At 47.7% G+C, this 23,479-nt stretch overlaps 3 protein-coding genes across 4 annotated transcripts; 1 reads left to right on the top strand and 2 right to left on the bottom strand.

Annotated features, from left to right (window-relative positions):
* Positions 1–219: 219 nt before the first annotated feature.
* H1-6 (H1.6 linker histone, cluster member) lies at positions 220–1,017 on the top strand. The gene has a single exon (XM_058285353.2). The coding sequence runs from the start codon at positions 229–231 to the stop codon at positions 868–870; it is 642 nt and encodes a 213-aa protein (XP_058141336.1). The 5' UTR covers positions 220–228; the 3' UTR covers positions 871–1,017.
* Positions 1,018–2,842: 1,825 nt separating this feature from the next.
* Positions 2,843–3,220, bottom strand: LOC101428620 (histone H4). The gene has a single exon (XM_004463493.4). The coding sequence runs from the start codon at positions 3,214–3,216 to the stop codon at positions 2,905–2,907; it is 312 nt and encodes a 103-aa protein (XP_004463550.1). The 5' UTR covers positions 3,217–3,220; the 3' UTR covers positions 2,843–2,904.
* A 5,072-nt stretch (positions 3,221–8,292) lies between these two features.
* On the bottom strand, positions 8,293–21,306 carry HFE (homeostatic iron regulator). 2 transcript variants are annotated; one of them, XM_058285350.1, is made up of 7 exons: positions 20,795–21,306; positions 17,522–17,785; positions 17,123–17,398; positions 11,590–11,865; positions 11,335–11,448; positions 10,230–10,262; positions 8,293–9,227 (listed from the first exon to the last, which is right to left on the bottom strand). In XM_058285350.1, the coding sequence occupies exons 1-7, from the start codon at positions 20,868–20,870 to the stop codon at positions 9,181–9,183; spliced, it is 1,086 nt and encodes a 361-aa protein (XP_058141333.1). In that variant the 5' UTR covers positions 20,871–21,306; the 3' UTR covers positions 8,293–9,180. The 2 variants fall into 2 exon arrangements, with proteins under 2 accessions (XP_058141333.1, XP_058141334.1); XM_058285351.2 differs by lacking the exon at positions 17,123–17,398 and having other exon boundaries at positions 20,795–20,940.
* Positions 21,307–23,479: the final 2,173 nt, after the last annotated feature.

Raw genomic sequence — 23,479 nt, 5'->3', positions numbered from 1 at the left:
TATGTGATACCCGGGGCTCCAGGGATCATTCAGCGGCGGAATTCGGGCGATGCAGTGCAGAGGGGTTTGGTGAGACCCACTTTTTGGGGGTAAAACAAACACAAATGCTCGGGCACCGAAGGGCGGGGGTGGCACCCGGCGATGCACCAATCACAGCGCGCCCTGCCCTATATAAGGCCCTGCCGCCCGAGGCGCTTCACACTTCTCTCAGCTGCTACCTCTGCTGTCATGTCTGAGACAGCGCCCGTGGTCCTTCCCGATCCTGCTCCAGCCCCCATGGAGAAGCCTCCAGCCAAGAAGAGGGGCAAGAAGCCTGGTACCTTGGCGGGCGGAAGCCGCAAGTCGCCGAGCCCTTCAGTGTCCAAGCTGATCACCGAGGCACTCTCCGCGTCCCAGGAGCGGGCGGGCATGTCCCTGGCAGCCCTCAAGAAGGCGCTGGCGGCCGCCGGCTACGACGTGGAGAAGAACAACAGCCGCATCAAGCTGGGCCTCAAGAGCCTGGTGAGCAAGGGCACGCTGGTGCAGACCAAGGGCACCGGCGCCTCCGGCTCCTTCAAGCTCAGCAAGAAGGCCACGCCGGAGGCCGCAAAGGTCAAGGTCAAGAAGCCTACTTCCTCCAAGACCAAGAAGCTGGTCTTATCCAGGGAGGCCAAGGCTGCCAAGAGCGCCAAGGCGGCCACCAAGCGAGCCAAGAAGCCCCGGGCGGCAGGTACGAAGAAGGCTGCCAAGAGCGGGCGGAAGGCCAATGGGCCCAAAGGCAAGCAGCAGCGGAAGAGCCCGGCCAAGGCCAGAGTAGGGAAGCCGAAGGCCGGCAAGCCCAAGCTAACCCAGCAGAAGACCAACCTGCGGAAGGTGGCAGCCAAGAAGTGAGACGCTTTCCGAGAGACCAGCTTTCCAAGAACCCAAAGGCTCTTTTAAGAGCCACCCAAATACTCTTTAAGATGGCGTAACACTGAGGTCCAGCAGCGCAGTGCAGGTGTAGGCCAGTTCTCAGGCTGCCGAGCACATGTAACGATAAGGGGGCATAAAGTCACGGTTACGGGAAGTTCAAGAATATTGGGTTGGCTCTTTGAAAAAGTAGGTTTTCACTTGAATTGTAGAAGGCACATGTCACTGCTATAGAAACTTGTAGAGTACTTAACCCAGAGACAGTCAGTTTGGTCTTCAAATTTTCCTGCCTTGGTTTTTCTTAATCCACCCCTTTACATCCTATTACATAGGGCTTCCCTGGGTGTGTACAATCTTTGAAAATAATTACAGTGCTGTGAATTTGGATTAGAGCCAAAAACAACCACTAACAATCTAGTGTTAACTTATAAAATTCGATATTAAAGCATGTACACATTGTCAATTCTATTAGTTATTTTAATAAATTTGGCTATGGATTTATGAATGCAAAGTATAGGCTTTGGCAGATCGCCAGGACACTGCATAACAAAGCTGTTTAAAAAAACATTTTATGAAAGGTTTGGATACTATATATGAAAGGTTTGGATACTATACAGTTATGGTTTGTGTTAAACCTCATAAAGTATGAGTTGCTTGGATTAGGAAATTCTCAGTTCAACCTCAAGTAAAACAAATTAGGCATTGTTAGGCATTGGGCATTGTTGGGAGAAGACCTTTCTGAGAAGGCTTTTCCTTAAAACAGTAACTCCCCTGCAGGGATTTCACAAGAAAATGGATCGCACGCTACAGGGTCGCTGATAACCCACACCTAGGGATAAACAGGTTGGGTCCAGCGGAGGCAGCCCACCGCCTCGGCCAGCACACCACCTATATACTCCCCACCTTGTAAGGCCCCACCCCTGAGTCAAAGGGACATTCCACGCCAGCCAATCAGCGCCTTCCCTCCTTCCGCATTCACCAGGTGGCAGGTTCCCTCCCCCACCCCCTGACCAAGCCTCTGCTACTTCCGGAATGAGATGCTGTCCAAATTGCTCAGTAATATGTGAAATCCTAAATTGCGTGAAGTGTTTTTTTTTTTAATCAACATTTCTCTTTCTAAATAATGCTAGTTCCAGTTTTCACTTAATTTGTGACTTAATATTCTTCAAGGTCACCCTTTATGTTAAATCTGTACTATTAAATCTTAACTTTGCGCCTTAGTATCCCTAGGGACTTTGAGCGAAGTCCAAAGTAAAGCAAATTTTTATATTACAGCGTATTCCTGAGATGACTCATCAGGACCTCGCCTTTCTGGACTCATTTTGTGCAACCGAGCGGCTGAGAAGGGAGCGGGAAGGAAATTAAACTATGCTCTAAAATAGAAAACTAGTCGACCAAACGCCTCATAATGATCTCAATTTCCCCAAGGTTGGAGTTGAGGGTTCAGTCGCCAGCAGGCGGGGATCCCCCAGTCGGCCCCGCAGCGGGGCGCGCTCTCTCCAGAAAAGGACAGCGGACATCCTGCCGGGCGGGGCCAAACCACAATCCGTGTAGACTCGGTTTAGCCGGCTGTGCGCCTTTTTGCTGCTCCCGCCCGGAGTACAACGGGTTAAAAACACAGACAACCTCGCTGGTTCCAGCGCCGAGTTCCGGAACACGGAGAGCCCTGGGCCACTTTGGCCAATAGAAAGACAGGCCTTGAATGCCAACTCCCCCCCCCCCCCAATCGAAGTGTCACTCCCCAGATGACACCAGTGTCCTCCAATGGCCAAGAATGCCCAAGCAGGCTTCATTTACATAGACCTGTCCTGCTAGCTTTGTCTTAGCTGCCTGGACGGAGGCGGAAACCCAAAGGACCTCAGTCACGCTGCTTTTTAAAGACGGTAAAAGGACTTAAGGGAGAGCGTATCTAACTAACTAGACCAGGTTAACTGAATGTCAGCCCTTTAAGTGATTTTGTGGGTGGCCCTGAAAAGGGCCTTTTTTTGGGGGGGGTTGGTACGGGAGGCCTCCGGCTTAGCCGCCGAAGCCGTAGAGCGTGCGTCCCTGGCGCTTGAGCGCGTAGACCACGTCCATGGCCGTGACCGTCTTGCGCTTGGCGTGCTCGGTGTAGGTGACGGCGTCGCGGATGACGTTCTCCAGGAAGACCTTGAGCACCCCGCGGGTCTCCTCGTAGATGAGGCCGGAGATGCGCTTGACGCCGCCGCGCCGGGCCAGGCGGCGGATGGCGGGCTTGGTGATGCCCTGGATGTTGTCGCGCAGCACCTTGCGGTGGCGCTTGGCGCCGCCTTTACCGAGACCTTTGCCTCCCTTGCCGCGACCAGACATGTCTGCTTTGTACAAAGACAACTCTGGGCTGGCGCGGGCCTTTAAATAGCATTTGTGCGGACCTAGTTGAAAACCAGAAGCGTGGGCGGAGCCTCTTTCAAATTAGGTCACCAAGGGGGTGGAGTGAGAGCATTTTATTCAGATTCCAGTGTTTTGATTCGCCAGTGAAACCTCGCGATTTGCAGGGCGGGCTGTAATCGGAAGCTGCAGATTTCGTCCTGCGGGAAAGCTTCTGGTGGTCTGTTGTAGTGCCTTTCTTTGTCTTCGCGTCTTTGGAAGTTGAAAATGCTCTCAGCTTAAAAATGCTGAGCGAAGAGCCCCATTTCCCGTTTCTTCCCCCTCCCTACTTTAATAAATTAGGTAAGGACTTTTGAAGAAAATAGAAATAATGTCCAACGGCGGGTGGATTTATTGGCTGAGGGCCTTTCCCTTCAAGTCCTTTTAATAGTTGTTTTCACACCGGCGCATTTTAATTGCCCCTTCTTTATCCCAGACAAAGCATAAGTACGTTTTGTAGAGCTGAGGATTAATTGTAGAGTAGAGCAAATACCCATTTAAGGTCACTACAAAGCCTAAAGTGTCCTTCCCTGGGAGGACTTTGTAAGATTGTTTTTAAAAGGGTAAGGATCACTCTGGTTCTAGAAGGGCTCCCTCCCCGACTGTTTAACAAGTCAGTGCCTATTGTGAATAGTCAGAATGAGACCGTGGCCTGAGAAAGGCAGCGTGTTAATAACAGACTTGCTCACGGGAGAAGAGGGACAGCAGGGTGATGAGCGAATCGGCGGGGGAGGGCAGGAAAGCCAGAGTGGCACATAGTCTCTGACACTTCTCTTTCCTCTTCTACAAAACCGTTGCTGCTTCTGTGATACTTCTGAAGTAATTAAGCAGCTACAACTCCTTGGGTCCCAAATTTAGAGTTTTGAGGCTCACCGCCACCGACGCACACTTCAAAGAGGAGATTAACTGGGAAGGAATGTCAAACAGCGGAGAAAAAGTGCAAGGACTGAGCTCGTAGTAACTTCTGAAATCTCAACATGATTTCACGAAAATCAACAAAAATAGAGGGCCTACGAAGTGGTAATTTAATGCAAAAATACCTGGCATGAGCCACCCTGATGTGATTCACATTCTAGCAGGTGCCATCGTCATTTAAATGAGAGGTTTTATAAAAATATGAATTAGCCAGAATCCTCTACAGACTCACTCAATCAGAATATCAGAGTTGGGATATGGTATATATACATATGTGTGTGTGTATATATATATATATATATATTTTAACATATATATATATGTTATATATATATGTTATATATATAACACGCACACACCTGTATTAATTACATATATACATAAATTCAATGAATGATTCTGATACTTAGCCAGGGTTAAGAGCCACCATCAGTCCAGCACACACTATCGCTTTCAAGAGTATAATTTAACCTTGGGGAAAAGTAAAGAAATTCCAGATTAGAAATCCTTCTGAGCTGTATGAGACCTGATACAGTCCTACCCAGCTAAGAAGGCCAGGGCTTTACATTTCAGTCGTTACCCACAGGTATGTGGGTATATCAACTCTGGTCTCTGGCTGATTTATCTCACTCCCATTTAAGTTCTCAATGCATTTCTCTTTTTCAGCCACCTGCCCTCTATTCTAGTTATGAATAACCATTTTCTTACTCACGTTCCCTAAATTAAACTGTTGTTCCTGTTGGCACATATTTGGCTCCATAATATACACCATGTCTCTCTCTGTTTTTCTTCCTTCTTTTCCTTCCTCTTCTAAGAAAATGTTCCTGCTTCTTCCCTTCAGTGCAAACTCTAATTAAAAGTGGCCTTCACTTGCACTTCCTAGGCCAGCTATCCTTTTGTGGGCTCTCTCCCCTAAATACTCTGAATATATGCTGACTTGTTAAAGGAAAAATTATTTGGACAGAGTTTCTGATGGTATCCTTTCTTCAATATGTTTGTTTATGACTTATAACTAACATGGTTATAATTAAATTTGATTTTCAAAATTCCCTTGAATACTTTCTTAATTACACGCAGAATTCACAAAGAAAATATTTTGCATTTGGGTAGGGTAAACTGTGAAATTGTAACCCACACTTAACCTAAGGGAAGTATTAACTGTGACTCTTCGTGGGTATCCATATTTAAAACAGATGCTCTCATACACATAATCAAACTCTTTTGGCAATGCTACATTGGCTATTGACTGATTTATGAAAATGCCATTATGGTAACTCAGTTTAAGGAACAGAATATTTAATCAACTCACAGAATAAGGTTTACCGATAAGACTTGTGCTAAAGTTTATACATATATTGGTACTTACCCCGAAAGAGCACAGTAAAGACCTCAAAATTCTTTTTAAGAATATTTGGACCAATAGGCTAAATGTGATTTTTAAACTATTAAGAACAAAACTTTCTACCCAAATCTGGTGGATAAAATGATCCGCAGGTGCTTCAAATCTACTCATCCCCAAATTTCCCCCGGATGATAAAGAGAATAATTATAATGTGATTTCAAGAGTTTGAAATCTGAAATATCCTTTATTAATTTTAACAAATGTACTACACTAATGCAAGGTGTTAATAATAGGGTAGTATATTAGAACTATGTGTTTTATGTATGATTTTTTGTAAACCTTCAACTTCTCTAATAAAAAACTAATAAAGTGAATTTGCAAAAAAAGTTAGAAATTGTATATGAACAGAGGAAAAAATCCTTAAATTAAAAACATATACCAACAGAAAACACTTCAAAATATTTATGAAGAAAAGTAGAGGGATAAGGCAAATTCTGTAATGTTAAACAGCTTCCTTCCTCTTTGCAGAAAATATCAGAGGTGTTGCTACCAGGCAGCAGAATGGCGATGGAAAGTAGTATCCCAACAAGATGGTAACACTGCCGGGGCACTTGTTTTCTTTACTCAGGGATCACTATTGTACAGTGGAAGTGCTTGGACTGTGGATCCAGAGTGGCTGTTATCAAAACCCAGCACACACAAAAAACAAAAACAAATCAACAACAACAAATCCGGCACAACTATCTTCTAGCCGTATGACCTTTGGCAAATTAACTAATTACTTCATGCCTCAGTTTCCAAAACAGTAATTAGGAGTAAGAGAAGATAAATAGTTTCTACCTCACAGTATTATTCTGAGGAGTTAAATTAATATTCAGGACAGGGCCTGGAATCTAGTAAGCACACAATTATGACTACCCAGGGAAAAAATGGTTTTTGAAAAATACTCATGTCATGGAACGCTTTACTAAGAATGAAAATTCAGGCAGCCAAGAAGCAGACAATCCAGACACATCTCAAAACAATACCATATATTTCACGCACACACATGAGAAAGCCCTTCAGTTACTCAGAAACAGAACATGTGAGAAACCAGAATGTATACAATGCCAAGTACTAAAGATGTGAAGGATGCCAGGACAAGCCAGGCTTTGTAATAAAATTGTCACACTTTAACATTGTATTTATGGTGTAGATGTTACTGCATAGGAATCAAACACTGACACAAAAGGGGAGAAGAAAAGAGATTATGACCCAAGGTAAACTAAATGACAAACATCAGCTCTCACAAAACCTTTAGTGTTTAAAGTCATGCATATTTGAGTACTAGCCATTATTGTCAGTACTTTGCATAACATTGTTTATAGTAGCTTAATACTTGTATATCATTGTTTATAGTACCATTACTCACAATAGCCCAAAAGTGGAAACAACCCAAGCATCCATCAGCAGATGAATGGGTAATCAAAATGTGGTATATCTATACAGTGGAATATTATTTGGCCACAAAAAAGGAATGAAGTTCTGATACATATACCACATGGCTGGACCTTGAAAACATCATGCTGAGTATAATAAATCAACAGTAATGGACAAGTATTGTATGATTCCACTTATATGAATACAATAAGCAAATTTAGGGACAGAAAGTAGATGAGAAAGTACCAAGGGCTCAGGGGGAGGGAATGGAGAGTTACTGCTTAATGGGTACAGAGTTTCTGTTTGAGTGATGAAGTTTTAGTGATGGAAAGGGGCGATACTAAAACATTGTAAATGTAATTAATGCCACTGAAATGTACACTTAAAAATGCTTTGAGTGGCAAATTTAATGATATATATTTTTTTACCACAAAAAAAAATTAGGAAAAAAGGCAGCTCATAGGAAACTTTCAGCATTTCAGAGAAAGCATTTCGTTTTAAAATGTGTGTACGAACATGAAGAATGTACATAAAGTATACACACCACTGTTAAGATTATTACAATGCAACAGTTTGGAGATAGCAGGTTTGGAAGTAAAACAGATCTGGTCTTGTTCCCCCAGGCCTGAGCCACCTGCTGTGCCTCTCCTCAAAGATTAGGACTTTGCTTCCCTTCTCTTCTGCTCCCAGTCTAGGCAGCTCAATAATTCCCTGTGAGTCCAGCGATTCCAATAGCTGGCGAGTTTCCTTTCGGCTTCCTCAAATTTTCAGGAGCTTTGCTCCATTTAAATATCTCCAGCTCCTGTCCCTTCTCCACCCCCTTCCCTCAAACAAGCCCAGCAGGGTGTCTGTAGTGGACTCGCCTGTCACATGACTGCTGTGACACTCCATGGCCACCAGATGGCACCCTTCCCCTTACTAACACTTTATTGGTGGTTTTGCCAGAGGCAAAACAATTTAAAATGGTGTCTTATTTTTCACATGTGGTAGACCTTAAGAATTGATGAACAAAGCCATAAAAAAAAAAAAAAGATATTTATGTTATTTTTTTAAAAATCTGAACAGGCCACAGTTGCCGAAGATTAATAGAGGTGCTATTGTGAAGACTAGATGCACCCTGAAAGATGTCTTTATGAATTAAAATCAGTATTTTAAAAAAAAAAAGTCTCCTAATTATTATATATCTTTCATGAAGGAGAAGAGTAAGTTTTTTGGGGGTCTGCTTTGAGTATCAGATAATATTTAGAGAGAAAGGGTGTTAGTGTGCTTTTGACATGGTTTGGAGGTAAAAAATAACCAGAGTTACAACCTAGATAATAATGTTCCTAAAGCAGGAAGAGCAATTAATTCAGCAGAGTTTAATGAAAATATCCCATAAAACCAAATGTACAAAAATTAGCAGTATAAATGTCCAAAAAAGAGGAAATGAGAAAGTACATACAGATAATGAACAAGTAAAACATCAGTAAAATCATCCAATACAAAATTATACATTTATTAAAATACATATTTGTGAACTTTCTCTATTTTCAGGGTAACAATGAGAGAAAATACACAAAATGTTAGTAGAGTTTATCTCTGATGAAATGATCAATATTAATTTTATTCGTTTTCAGAATTGTCTACAATGAGCACAAATCACATTTGCTTGTTTTTCCCACATAACTTACATAACCAGAAGGAAGAGAGAGAAAAGAGGTTAAAAGAAAAATAGTTGAGCTCTCTTTGCTGAAATTCGGTGCCTCCCTAAGAAGCTTCTGAGCTGTATTTGGTGTCCTGAGGTCCCTGCCCTCCCCCACAGAAGGCCTGGGACCACCGTTCTGCAGCCAACTGCAGGCAGTGTCGTCTGAGGACCAGATGGCACCTGGTCATACAGTGAGCCTCTTCTGAGCATGGTCAGATGAACTGCCGTCCCAGAATCGAGGCTCCCGAGTGGCGTGCGCAGAGCTGGGGATGAGAGCTGGTATCTGCCAGGCCACTTGGTGGCTTCTGTTTCACTGTCTGCAACACCAGGGAGGACGCTCCAGCTGGCCACAGAAAATGCCACGAGCGTTCTGGCTGCGGAGGCGCTGGAGCCAACACAACTGTTGGCCGACGCCCCCAGGCACAGCCCTGGCCCGGGAGCTGCAGCCCTGGATGCCAGAGAGAGGCGGTGCTGGCGACAGCGAGGAAGCGCATGGCGCCCTGGGTCCTTCCCACCGGGATCTTGGAAGAGAACAGGCAGCTGAGGCTCAGTAGACTGCTTTCCGCTGTTTCTCCTGCATCTGGGTCATACTCACTGCGAAGAGACAGGACAGATGAGAGGAGGTGAGTGGGGAGCCGCCCATCATATCGCCCGGATCCCCCAGCCACCTCCTTGCTTCTGCATCTACCCCCAACACCTAAAAGATCTGAGCGCCGTGGTGTATGGAACGGGTCAGAGAGCCGGACTGACCATACGCGGAACCTGGCTCTCTGCCTGGCGGTCTGTGTGACACTCTGTACCTCCACTTCTTCATCTAAAAAAGGATGGTTGTGAGGACTACAGGAGAGAATGCGTGAGTGCTCTGGACAAACCTGGCGCCAGGTCACTGCTTTTTCTAAGAATCAGCCACATCCTCCTCCTCCTCACCACCATCACCGCCAGGACAGTGTCAGCTGGGACCAGGCAGAAAATCACCGTGACACTGGAGGTCTGGAGAGGCATTGCCAATGCCTAACCCACTCGTCTGAGGAAAGCATGTGGCACCTTTGTGCACAGGAGACGACACACCTCCAGCAGGTGCTTCCCTCCCCCGTGGAAGGCTACCGTGACACCCGGGGACATCTGCGTGGCCTCCTCCTGCGGCTGGGCGGTCACAGCTGCACCATGGTCCAGCCTGGCCCCTGAGGGCAGAGCGCCCAGGGCTGGGTGACAGATGTGTCACCAGGAAGAGAGCGGAGGGGGAGGTCCAGGAAGGGCCTGGGCCAAATCCTGGTAGGGGTCTGCGTGTGCAAGTCCCTGGGGAGAATGTTCTGGCTCCGCTTGGGTCCAGGGGTAGAAGAGGAGGTGGCACAGGTGGTGGAGGAAACCAGTTCAAGGGAGCAGTCCAAGGTGGGGCTGTCAGCAACCATGGGCTCAGAATACTAAGCGGGGGGCATCCCTTTCTAGAGTGAACGGGAAGGCGGAACAGGGTTCCTTGGGCAGCTTCTCCTGGTTAGTCCCCATCAGTCCTGACACATGAGAAGCCCACAAGGCACCGCGCCTGCGGCTGCCCATCGCGTCTCTTCCCAAGGGCTGGACAGGCTGCGTTTCACTCACCTTCAGCTAAGACGTAGCCGCCCGTGGCTGCTCCTGTGGAGACAAGAGCCCCTGGCATCACCCGGCCTTGCCCCGGCCCCGCCTCCCTCGCCCTCTCAACTCTGACCTCCCCTGTCCCGGGCACTTCTGGGCTTCAGGCTCCTGGGGTGACTGCAGAGCCTTCTATCTGGCGAGCTCGCCTCCAGTCTCACCATCTAAAGACCCGCCGTCCAGTCCGTGACACCCGGGTACCTCCTGCCCTCCGCCCCTTCCTTTGGCCCCCCGAGTCCATGAGATGAATCCCCAGCCAGCGCTCGGGCGCCCCCTGAGCGGGCTTCTCTCTGCCCGGGGCTCAGGAGGCAGGATTGCAGGGCTTGGTTAGGGCAGGTATGGGGAGTCAGAGGCAGGGTGGAGTGATGCTTGCCCACCCCGCAGGATCCTGCGGGGCTGCTCGAACCCACAGACCTCCTCTTGTCCAACCTCACCTAAAGAAACCCTATTACTCCCTTAAGATCCACCTCGGGTTTTTAAAAATCCCTTTTTCTGTTTACTTTTTACAGTTATAATAAATTTCACTGAAACATATTCATAAACCATACATTCCATCTAAAGGGTACCATCAATGGCATTTGGTATAAAAGAAAAAGGGACTTTTTTTTTTTTTAATGAGAGGGGAAAAAAAAAGTTGCACTTGGAAGCTGGAGTGCTAGCAGCTTTCCCCAATCCCTAGCTAATAGGGTCAGGGGTCATTCCCATCTTTGACCCCCAAAGCCTTTGCTTTGTACCTCCCTGAGGGCCTCCCTGGATGGCACTCGTGCTGATTTCATCCCCTACTAGCTTTGAGTTCCGAGAGCAGCAGCAGCGACTGGCTCAATCTCAAAGGCCCTGTGCTATCTCGAAGAGAGCCTTGCAAACATTTGGTGCTCAGATGATGCTGGTCGAATTAGGAACTTCCATTCTGGGGAAAACCAATCATTCCTTTCCTCCTTGCAGGGAGGAGCTGGTGCCCCCGAAAGAAAGACAGGGGAAGGCTTGCGGGGGATGCCAAGCCCCCTCTGCCCCACTTCTGCATTTCTGTGTCCCGGGGGCAGGGATACTACGAGATTCCTTCTTTCTTCCTACTCACTCGAAACCCGCCTCTTCCTTAAGATTCGGAACAAGATCCCAATGAGGAAGACGATGACACAAGCAGCCACCGCACTGACGACTCCAGCGACTAGGGCGCCAGAAGGCGAGGGTTCTGAAAAGGCAGAGGCACACAGAAAGGCCAGTGACCCCGACAAGGCGCTGCCCTCAGCACACAGCAGCCGCTGCCTGGGCTCCTGGGTGACACCCCGCGCCACCCACGGCAGATTGCCTCCGTCCCCGCCGGCGTGCGTACCCCAGGTGGCGGTGAGGGGCTGCTCCAGGCCCGGGTGCTCCACCTGGCAGGTGAACCTCCGCTCTTGCCCTGGGGGCACGGCCACGGCTAGCTGGCCTCGGTAGGTCCCGTCTCCGTTGGGCAGCACGTCCACGGGCTCAGGCTCCTCGCCATCCACGGGCTGCTGGTCCTTCAACCACCTCATGGTGATGTTCTGGGGGAAGAAGTTCATAGCCTGACACCGAAGAGTGGTCACTCCAGGGGCCCCACGATGAGTCACCTTCACCAAAGAAGGCACTGGACAGGAAAGAGGAAGGCTGAGGGGAGGGGATCGTTCGACCCTGGTCGAGAGGACTGAAACTTTCACTTCCTTTCTCTGTGGGCTGGAGAAAGGAAGGATCCTTTTCAGGCAGAGCAAGCTGCAGCAAAGACAGCATTTTGTGTTCTGAAACTCTATGCCCGGTGGCAGCTCCATTATGGAGTCACACAGAGAACAATCATGTGGTATCAGCCTTGCTCCCCTGTCCAAAATAGACAGCTGCCTGCTGCCCTGGTCTTATTTCTTTGTTATTAAGCTGAACCAGATGAAATTGTCCTTGACGTGGATCAAAAATGATTGAGGGGTGCCTATATTATTATAAGACAAAATAAATTTTGATTCAGAAAAGGTTACAAGAGATAAAGGACATCAAATATCGATTAAAAGTTGACTCCATGAATAACAGCCATTGTAAAGATATATGTCCCTAAGAACAGAATCCCAAAATACATGAAGGAAAAAAGTGGATGGAATTGAAAGGAGAACTAAGCGGTTCTACATTAATAGTTGGAGCCTTCGCTATGCCACTTTCCATAATGGATAGAACCATTATCCATGGTTCAACGCGCTATAACCCACTTGGCGGAATAGACACACAGCACACTGCACCCAAAAACAACAGAGTATGCACGGTTCTCAAGTGTACCTGGAGCATTCACCAGGGCAGAGCATGTGCTAGGCCACAGAAGAAGTCTTAATGGATTTAAAAAGATTAAAGATCTTCTCCAACCACAATGGAATGAAATTAGAAGTCAGTAATATAAGGAAAACCAGAAAACTTACAAACATTCAGCAATTACATAATGCACAATGGGTCAAAGAAGAAATTACAAGGGAAATTAGAAGATACATGGACATGAATGAAAATAAAAACACAATTTACAAAAAGCTATGGGATGCAGTGAAAACAGAGCTTGGAAGGAGATGTACAGCTGTAAACACCTATCCTAAAAAAAAAATGGAGAAAGATCTCAAATCAGTAGCCCAACTGTACATGTTAAGGAGCTAGAAAAACAAGATCAAACTAACCCAAAGCTAGTAAAAGGAAGAAAATAATGAAGACTAGGGCAGAGATAGTGAAATAGAGAATATAAAACAATAGAGGAGGAAAAGGTGGTTCTTTGAGAAAATCAAGAAAACCAGCAAAACTTAAGCTAGGCTAAGTAAAAAAGACTTAGTAAGGACTAAGTCCAGGGTTGCTCAAAGCAGATGCCATGAAATGGGTTGTATTAACAAGGGGAATTTATTCACTCAAGCTTCTGAGGCCAAGAAAGAATCCAAATCCAGGCATCATCAAGGCCATGCTTTCTTCCCAAATTCCACCTGCTGGTGATCCCGGACACAATGTCCCAGGGCAAGCACAGGGCAGCGTCTGCTCGTCTCTCCCTCCTCTCCTGGGTTTCCTTGCTTCGAGCTTCTGGCTTCTGTGGCTTTTTCTCTCTCTGTCTGAATTTCCTTCTCTTATAGAGGACTCCAGGAATAGGACGAAGACCCAACCTGACTGACGTGGTCACACCTTAACTGAAGCAGCCTCATCAGAAGGTCCTACTTACAATGGGTTTATACTCCCAGGAATGGATTAACTTTCAGAACTTGATTTTCTGGGGTACACACAGCTTCAAACCACCACAGCAGAGAGGATTCAAATTACTAAAATCAGAAATCAAAGAGGAGACATTACCACTGACTTACAGAAATAGAAGGACTCTAAGAGATATTATCATTATTCATCAACAAATCAAATAACCCAGAGGAAATGGACAAATTCCTAGAAATGCACAAACTACCAAAACTGACTCCAGAAGAAATAGGAAATCTTAATAGACCTATGACAAGTAAGAAGATTGAAGCAGTTATGAAATACAACCTCTCTAATAAAAAATATATGTTAAAACAAAAATAACTCCCCGTCAAAGAGAAGCCCAGGACCAGATGGCTTCACTGGTGAATCCTACCAAATATTTAAAGAAGAATTAACACCAATTCTTCTCAAACTCATCCAAAAACTGAAGAGGTGAGACCACTTCCTAAGTCATTCTATGAGGCCAACATTTCCCTGATTTGGAAGCCAGGCAAAGACACTGCAAGAAAAGAAAATTACAGACCAATGTTCTTATTACATATACATTAAGAATATAGATGTAAAAATCCTCAATAAAATATTAGCAAACAGAGTTTAGCAGCACATTAAAAGGACTGTACAGTTGAAGACATATTATCAGTTTAGGTGTGGAATCATTTGTGGCCAAACTAAATCAGGGTGGGCCTTAATCCATGTGCCTGAGTCCTTACAAAGAGAAGCCCGAGGTCAGAGAAAGCCACAGGAAGGAGCCAGAAGTCAGCAGAATCCAGAAGAGCTGACACAGGGACAAAGAGATTCCTTGTGCCAAGAGGCAGAGGGGCAGGCCAGGGCAGCGGCAAATGCTGCCACAGACTCCGAGAAGAAAGCAAGGTCTTGCCTACTCCTTCGTTTTGATTTCTAGCCTCCAAAGCCAAGAGACAATAAATTCCTGTTGTTCAGAAAATAAAAGAAAAAAAAAAAGTATACACCATAACCAAGTGGGATTTATCTCAGGAATGCAAGAGTAGTTCAGCATCTGGAAATAAATCAATGCAGTACAACACATTAATAGAATGAAGGAAAACTACATCTCAATTGATACAGAAAAAGCATTTGACAAATTCTAACACCCTGTCATGAAAAGATCACTCAATACATTAGGAAGGGAAGGGAACTTCCTCGACATGATGACATGAAAAGGCAGTCAATACCACACTTAAGCATGAGAGACTGAAAGCTTTTTTCCTAAGATTAGGAAAAAGACAAGGATGCCTGCTTTCCCCACTTTTATTTGACATAGTAATGGAAGCCTAGCTAGAGCAATTAGGCAAGAAAAAGAAATAAAAGGCATCCAAATTGGAAAGGTAGAAGTAAAATTATCTGTTTGTAGATGACATGACCTTATATCTAGAAAACCCTGAAGAATCCACACATAAAAAACTTCGAGAGCTAATAAATGAATTCAGGAAAGTTGCAGATACAAAATCAACATGAAAAATCAGTTGTACTACTATATACTAGCAATGACTAGTCTGAAGGGAAATTGAGAGAAAAATTCCATTTACAATACTATTAAAAAGAATAAAATGTTTAGGAATAAATTCAACCAAGGAGGCTCAGGCATTGTACACTGAAAACTGCAAAGCACTGCTAAAAGAAACTCAAAAAGACCTAAGAAAATGGAAAGACACCCTTGGAAGACTTAATATTAAGATGACAACACTGCTCAAAGCAATATAAAGATTCAATCCAATCCTTATCAAAATCCCAACAGCATTTTTTTTGCATAAATGAAAAAAAAATCCTAAAATTCACATGGAATGTCAAGTAGCACAGAATAGCCACAGGAATATTAAAAAGGAAGAACAAAGTTGGATGACTTGCATTTTGCCATTTCAAAACTTATTACAGCGGAGTGGCTGCAGCTCAGTGGGTGAGCACCTGCTTCGCATGTATGAGGTCTGGGGTTCAATTCCCTGTACCTCCAAAAAATATATATTACAAAGTTAAAATAATCAAAACAGTGTGGTACTGGCAAAAAGACTTATACACCAATTCAAGAGAATTGAGGTACCCGAAATAAATCCTCACATCTATGGTCAATTGATTTTTCAATGAGAAAAGAACAGTCTCTTCAACAGATGGTGCTGGGAAAGTTTGATCACCACATGCAAAAGAATGAGGTTGGACCCTTGCCTCAAACCATATACAAAATGGATCAATGACGTAATTTTAAGAACTAAAGAAATAAAACTCTAAGGAGAAAACAGGAGCAAATCTTCATGACCTTGGATTTGGCAATGGTTTCTTAAATATTATATCAAAAGCATGGGCAACAAAAGAAAAAAAGATAAATTGGACTTAATTAAAATTAAAAGTTTTGTGCATCAAAGGACACTATCAAGAAAATGAAGAGACAATCCACAAAATGGGAGAAAATATTTACAAATCATTTATCTGAGATGGAACTTTTATTTAGAATATATAAGGAACTCAAAAGTAAAAAGACAACCCAATTTAAAAAGATGCAAAGGATCCAAATAGATATTTCTCCAAAGAAGAGAAACAAATGGACAATAAGCATAAGAAAAGCTGCACATTATCATATTATGTTAGGTAAATCCAAATAAAAAAAACACAATGAGATACTATTTTATACCTGTCAGATGAGTATAATTAAAAAAAGGAAAAGAAAAATACCAAGTGTTGGTGAGGACACAGAGAGATTGAAACCCCTGTACATTGCTGCTGGGAATGTAAAATGGAGGAGGCACTAAAGAAAACTGTTTGGCAGTACTTTAAAAAGTTAAACAGAGAACTCCCATATGATCCTGAAATTCCACTCCTAGGTAGATCACCAAAAGAATTAAAAACAGAGACTCAAACAGAACTTGTACATTCATAGTGGCATTATCACAATAGCCAAAAGCTGGGAACAAGCAGACAAACAAAATGCACTATCCACATACAAGGGATTATGATTGAGCCATAAAAAAAGCAATTTCTGCTACATGCTACGACATGGAATGGGAATTTATTGCTTAATGGACACAGTTTTTATCTGGGGTGATGAGAAAATTTTGGAAATATAGTGGTGACAGTTGTACTACATTGCGTGTGCAATTAATGCCTCTGAATTTTACGCTTAGAAGTGATTAAGATGGCAAATGTTATGCTATATATATATTGTCACAATAAATGAGAATGGACTATTGGCAATCTCATCTGGTTCAACCCCTTAAGTGGTCTTGTGAAAAGGGACATGTGAAATAGTCAGGTTTCAGAGAGTCCTGCTTTCTATCAATGAGAGTAAATTTCAGTTCCGAAAATCTCGGCAGCTCTGATGTCTGTCTCCCTTGGTAATTTCTTGTCTTGGTAGTGATGTGATAACTGACATCTCTGAATTCCTAAAAGGTGCAAATATACACAGGATGCGTTTTTAAATGGAAAGAGGATCCCAGGTGTTATTTCCGATCCCACATGCCTAGGAAGAAAATAAGCCATGAGTCATCGTCTCAATCTGGGGGTGGTGACATCTGGTCTGGAGAGTCCTTCCCCAGAGTTTGGGAGAGTCACCACCTCACCAGCTGAGCTCGGCCGCTGCTGCCACCCCCTGACCCCCAGTCCCCGCCCCTCCCTCCACCTGCGTCCTTGCGGGGACGCTCCCGCCATACCTTGCTGGTCCAGAACCCCTGTCCCCAGCTCCAGCAAGCGCTGCAGCTGCTCCGGGCAGTCCCTCTGGAGGTAGGCCCTGCTCTGCTTGGCCCGCAGCGGGTGCCCTTCCCACTCCAGCTTGGTGGCCCGGGCCCTGGGCCCTGCTGCTCTCCACTCCAGCGTCTCGGGGCAGAACTCGAGGAGATCCTGGCCATCGTACCCGTACTTCCAGAACCCTCTGGTGCTGTTGTCCTCCTGCACCTCACAGCCCAGGATCACCTGCAGGGTGTGTGACCCTGACAACGCCCGCGGCCTCATCACCCAAACCAAAGGAGCAGGTCCCTGCCTCCACCTCCCCACCCTCCAGGGACTGCCGCAGGACCCCTGGGCACAGCCCCCCCCCCAGAAGCTCCACGCACCCTTGCTCTGGTTGTGGTTGTCCATGATGGTCCAGAAGTCCACGGTGAACATGTGGTCCCACCCTTTCAGGCCCTGACTCAGCTGCAGCCACAGCCGGCTGGCGGCCCCTTCCCAGGTCCACGGGCCACGGGGCTGGGCGCGGCGGCTCTCGTGGTCGTAGGACACGAACAGCCGGTCGTCCACGTAGCCCAAGGCCTCAAACAGGGGCAGCCCCAGTTCTGGCTCCGAGGCACCCATGAAGAGGTAGCGCAGAGAGTGTGACCCTGGAGAGGGGACACGGCCTTCACCGCAGGAAGCTCTGGCCAGCCCGTGAGCTGGCCCACGGGGTGTGGAAGGACCCAGCATCCAGGGCCGGCACTCGGAGCTCATCAGATCGTGGCCATCAAGCCTCTAAACCCTCCCAGGTGCACAGGTTTGCTCTTAAATAACTGGGGGCAGCTCCTCAGCTCAACAGCCCCAAAGCGAAGGAGCAGCTGGCGCCCTGGGGGCAAGTGGGAGCTTCTCCTGCACCTCCCTCACCTGTACAAGGGGGGAGTTGGGTGATGTACCCCCGTGCCTGGAGCTGTAGCCTGGAAAGCATGTAGGTGGTGTTTCCTGGCATTCGGTATTATGAATATGAGTTTTATCTCCGGCTGGAAGCCTGGACTCTCCGGCCAGCTGCCTCCCTGGCGCCACGCCTTGGGTGACTGCTTGACATCTCAACCTCAACTCATCCAAAACCAAGCTCCCCAGACTGCCCTTGCTTCTGCCTTCCCATCTTGGAAAAGGCGTCACCTGTTGCTTAGGCCAATTTAAGAGTCTTAAAATGAAATCCAATCCTTAAATCTTGCAGCTTCACCTCTGAGTCTTCTCCTGCTCTCTGACAATGCACAGATTCCTCAGCACCTTTCTCCAAAATACATCCCGAGGACAGCCAGGGTCACTGCCTGTCTGCTCCCACCCTCCTGGTCTGGGCAAGTGCAGCAGCTCCCGCGCTGGGCTCCTGCTCCTGTTGCCCCTTTCCTCCTGCTCTCCACCCAGCAGCCAGACCAGTCCTTTTTAAAACCTCGGCCAGCCCAGGCTGGTTTCCCACAAGCCGAGAATCCACGCCGTGGCCTCCGAGGACGCACGTGTACTTGCCCATGGCCCCTTTTCTGCCCCAACACCCACTTCTCTGCCCCTGGCACTCCAGCCAAGCCAGCCTCCTTGCTCTTCCTTCAACCCAGGGGTTCTCAATCGGGAGATTTCGTCCCCCAGCGGGCAGCTGGCAGCTGGCAGTCCGGGGACATTTTCGGTTGCCACACCTGGGGCAGTGCGTCCAGCATCTTTGAGCGGAGGCCAGGATGCTGCTACACGTCTGTAGCAGTTGGATATAGTTATGAAATCCAAAAATAGATATTGGATTATGTTTCTAATCTGGTCTGTACCTGGGCGTGTCTAAATTATGATTAGGGCTTTGATGGGGCCACATCAGATAAAGGACGTGGCAAAGGAAGAGTTTGAGGGTTTTGATGTTGGAGTTTGATGCTGAAGCCTTAAACTGTCGCCCTGGGAAGTAAGCTCACAGAAGAAAGCGAAGCCAGCCCCAAGAAGAGAGGAACCCTGAAACCAGAGAGAAGCAAGCCCCAGGAAGGGAGGAACCCAGGAAGCCTGAACACTCAGAGAAGTCGGCAGCCATCTTGCTCCAAACAGACTTGGGTGAGGGAAGTAACTTATGCTTTATGGTCTGGTATCTGCAAGCTCCTACCCCAAATAAATAGCCTTTATAAAAACCAGCCCATTTCTGGTATTTTGCATCAGGACCCTTCTGGCTAATACACGTCCTACAACGTCAGGACAGCCCCTACAGCAAGGAGTTACCCAGCCCCAAACACCAGCAGTGCCAGGTTGAGTCTCTGCTTGGACCCGGCTCGCCAGGCACTCTACACCTGCCTGCAGGTCCTGCTCCCACCTGGGAGAACCATTTCCTTCAGGCTTCTGCTCCAACGTCCACCAGTGCCGCCTCAGGTAACTAACCTTTTCCTCCTTATTGTCATCTCCCCAACCAGAACGCAAAAGTTCAGAGGGCCAGGGCTTGCTTCCCCGCTCCCTCTCTTCCTGGGACTCATCCTAGACTTGCCAACAAATGAGTGCTTCTGTCCAAGGCCACACTGTGTGTTTCAGTCTCTAGTGCAGTGCGCTGTTGTGGAATAGCACCTCTGGGGTAGCGGCCCGGGTACTGTGGCCGGTGTATATGGGGTGAGCAGTCTGGGCTGCACTTTAGCCATCCCTGAAATGTGGGCACCCCGCCGCACCTGCCTCAAAGGGCTGTTCTGTGGCTGAGCAGTGCTGCTGTGTGCCCAGCGACACTTGTCTGCTAAGACCTGGGCAGGGCAGTGCCGAGTTCGACATCACAAAGCCAAACCACTGGTAAAACGAAGCTATTGCTAGCTCCTACTTCCTCAGGGCAGGGCAGAGTCAAGTTAGAGCTCAGATAGGGACGTGCTTGAAGGCTGAATGCTCCACTGAAGTGTTAACGGTCCCCTCCTTGGCATCCTTCAGTTAGTTATGCAGCACCGTTAACACTGCCAACCCACAAGCCCCAGTGAAAGAGAGACCCGTAGCCTACAGATAAAAGCCAACAGAACGTCATTTTCCCACGCAGAGGAGCGATCGCGCAGTCGGGGAGGCCGGGCAGGTCTCTCTCCTGGGCCTCCACGGAGGGTCTCGCCACAAGGGAGTGGGCGTGGGCGGAACTGAGATCCCCCAGCCTCTCCACACTCCCCCTCCACTCTCCACCCCAGGCGCGATTAGCCCAGGTGGGGGAAGCCGGGACCGCTCCCGCGAGGGTTCGCTGGGCAGGTCTCCCCACCCCTTCGCCGGGCGCGGGGTGGAAGCACCGAGGGGCCCATCAAGGTGGCACTTGGAGGGAATGTCCTGCTTGGAGATGACGGGGAAGACGATGGCATAGCCAACCTCAGACGCAGGAAAACGCAGATCCGAGCGCAGGCCCCGGGCGCGCTCCGCCTAAACGCGCAGCGGGGGAGCTGAACGCGTGCTGGAGGCCGGGCAGGGGGCGGCGGGGGGCGCCACGTGCCCCGAGGGCAGGGTTTGTCGGGAGGGCGACAGCGCCCTGGGGGGCACAACCCCTCCGCAGCGCTTCGCCAGGGTCCCTCCCCGGGTTCCCGCACAGAAGCGGGGGAGGGAGTGCGGCGCGGCGGGGCACCTCCTCCCAACGCCGCCAACGCCCGGCGCCGGCCGCTGCGCGGGTCCCTTCCCGCCCGGCCCTCGGCCGCCCGCAGCCCCCGACTCACGCGGCGCTCGCCCCGCAAGGGCGAAGGTCCGCAGGAGCAGCGGGAGCAGAAGCGCGAGCCCGGCTCGCGGGCCCATGGTGCGGCTCTGTCCGCGCCCCCCGCGCGTCTCCACGGTCCCTGCGCCCCAGCCCCGCCCCGCGACGGGCGGGGAAACGCGGGCCGAGGACGCGCCCTGAAGCCGTGGCCCAGGCTCCCGCGACGCCAGATCAAACTTCCTGACCGGAGAGATCCCTTTCCGGGCCTTCGGTGAAGAGACGTGGGTTTCCTGAACTTGAACGCTATCCCACCTGGTGCAGACGCTGACCCCGCTGTCCCCCTGGATCCCCCCGCCCCCATGCCTCCCTTGTCTGTTTGCTCATTGTCTGTGCGTTGTTGTTTTTGCTTTTGTTGTTGTTGTTTTGCTGGCTGCCCTTTTTCTTTCGGAGGCACTGGTAAAGGAACTCGGGACTTCCCGTGTCGGAGGCGGGAGCTCAACTGCTTGGCCACATCCACTCCCTGTCCCCCTGGCTTTTAAATCCCCAGGGGCTATTGCTGATTGGGCAAGTACACTTAAAGATTTCCTGATTCAAATAGTCAATATTTAAATATTACAAATTAAATAATTTGAGTAGTCAACTACACCTTTAATAACATTTCTCAAGCTTAGTTCACCTTGGCAATCGTGTTATTCCATTTAGAAATCCAATGATTTTTGTGCAAGGTCTTCATTTTTTCCTTGAGAATTAAATCCTAAGATTAATAATTTAAGCCTACTAAGACATCTTTCACAATTAATGTTAATTGTCAAGAGTGTTTTGCGAACTTTGCAGCACAATGGAATCACCTGGAGAATCATTAAAAAAAAAATTTTTAAGATTTATTTTTTATTTATTTCTCTCCCCTTCCCCACCCCCCACTCCCCACCCCCAGCTGTCTGCTATGTTCATTCTTCTGTTTCCACTTGTATTCTTATCAGTGGCACTGGGAATGTGTCTCTTTTTGTTGAGTCATCTTGCTGCGTCAGCTTTCTGAGTGTGCAGCACTTTTTTCACACTGGGCGGCTATCCTTACAGGGTGCACTCCTTGCGCGTGGGGTTCCCCTCTGTGGGGGACACCCCTGCATGGCAGGGCACTCCTTATGCACATCAGCACTGTGCGTGGGCCAGCTCATCACATGGGTCAGGAGGCCTCAGGTTTGAACCCTGGACCTCCCATGTGGTAGGCGGATGTTCTATCCATTGAGCCAAATCTGCTTCCCAGAATCATTAAAATTACTGCTCTCTGGCTCTCACCCCAGACCCTGATTCAGTTGGTATGGGGTACTGCTTGGGTTTTGGGATGTTAAAAGATCCTCCTCTGCAACAAAGTTTGGTTTATAAATTTCAAGCAATTATAACAAACTGAATACATCTGATTTGTGCAAAACCTTAATGTGCCCAACAGATCTAACAAGGAAAAGCTAAGCAATCTAAGAAAAAAAATCAGAGTTGGAAATTAGGACCTCGTAAGTATAGGGGGAATAGATGAAATAAGACTGGAAAAAAGTTGGATGTTGGTGATGGGTACATGGAGGTCGGTTGTACTTGTTTTTTATTTGAGGTAGCAGGGCCGGGGTGAGCCCTGGACCTAGTGTGAGGGAGGTCAGCCCTCAACCACTGAGCCACATCAGAAGTCGCTAGCAGCTCCACCCAGCAGCTTCCTTATGAAAACATAACTTGCAACATTCTCCAAGGACAGAAAGAAAGAAAAACAGAAAGAGCTCCACCATCACCACTCACATACTTTCATAAAACACCCCATACCAGCTCAGGGCTCAAGGACAGTAGCCAAAAGCCAATTACCACCCGACAGAAACCCTTAGAAACCAAACCACCCAATGAATTTCCCCCCTCTTTGTCTTAAATATTCCAATCGGCATAAACCCTAACTCCAATGATAGCCAATAAGACCAGAAGCCCCTAGAGAGGGGGCGCACACCTCACCCTGTACTACGGCCCACGCCCATGTTTCCGGTGTGTAACTCTTTTCTAATTTCTTAATAAACTTTTTACTCCCTTGCCTACCTATGGTGTATCGTTAAATTCCTTTATGAGACATAGCCAAGAACCTGGACACTGTCTCTGATAACAGCCCTGGACTTCCCTTTCCACAGAGTGGGCCCAAGAAGTGCTTTTAGCATTCGGAAATGGGAGCTACCTGCACAGTCTAGGACCTGTAGGCATCTGATTTGTAACCCCTCATCTAATTCATCACACACACTGGTTCCAGGTGAGCTTTTCTAAAATGCATGTCTGAGCAAACTTATGCAGCCGGCAGTCCTAGGGTAGCCTGTCGCCTCTCTGTGGGACCCACAAATACATCCTGTGCTCAGGTAGAGGTGTGTTGGCCTGGAGGGATAAAACTGTCCCCTAGTAGATAAGAGGACTGCCGGAACCTTCGTTCTCCCATTGTCCTGAGCATATGTCAACATTCACAGGAGACCCTCTGATTCAGGTGGGCCTGTTTTCACATCCAGCTCACACTCTGGTGGTTTATGTATCCCTGGTGGGGAGGGAGCCGCAGCACACAAACTTGAGAAGGGTGCTGTGCACTGAAGTGCTCCCTGCTTTGGTCATGGATTGAGACCTGCTGGCTGTGGGGAACTGACACCCACTAGTGAAGCTGTCCTTGCTCAGACTCTGTGAGTAAAAGGGCTCTCCCTCAGAG

The sequence above is a fragment of the Dasypus novemcinctus genome, chromosome 22, assembly GCF_030445035.2.
Source record: "Dasypus novemcinctus isolate mDasNov1 chromosome 22, mDasNov1.1.hap2, whole genome shotgun sequence".
Classification (NCBI taxonomy): domain Eukaryota; kingdom Metazoa; phylum Chordata; class Mammalia; order Cingulata; family Dasypodidae; genus Dasypus; species Dasypus novemcinctus.
The sequence above is the reverse complement of the archived record's forward strand: the minus strand, read 5'-3'. Positions and strand labels throughout refer to the sequence as shown.

Coding starts and splice junctions, on each gene's coding strand:
- HFE (XM_058285350.1), bottom strand. CDS start 20,870: ATGGGCCCGCGAGCCGGGCTCGCGCTTCTGCTCCCGCTGCTCCTGCGG. Junction 11,449..11,589: donor GCCCCTCACCGCCACCTGGG/GTACGCACGCCG, acceptor CTGCCTTTTCAG/AACCCTCGCCTTCTGGCGCC. Junction 9,228..10,229: donor CGGCTACGTCTTAGCTGAAG/GTGAGTGAAACG, acceptor GTCTCTTCGCAG/TGAGTATGACCCAGATGCAG.
- LOC101428620 (XM_004463493.4), bottom strand. CDS start 3,216: ATGTCTGGTCGCGGCAAGGGAGGCAAAGGTCTCGGTAAAGGCGGCGCC.
- H1-6 (XM_058285353.2), top strand. CDS start 229: ATGTCTGAGACAGCGCCCGTGGTCCTTCCCGATCCTGCTCCAGCCCCC.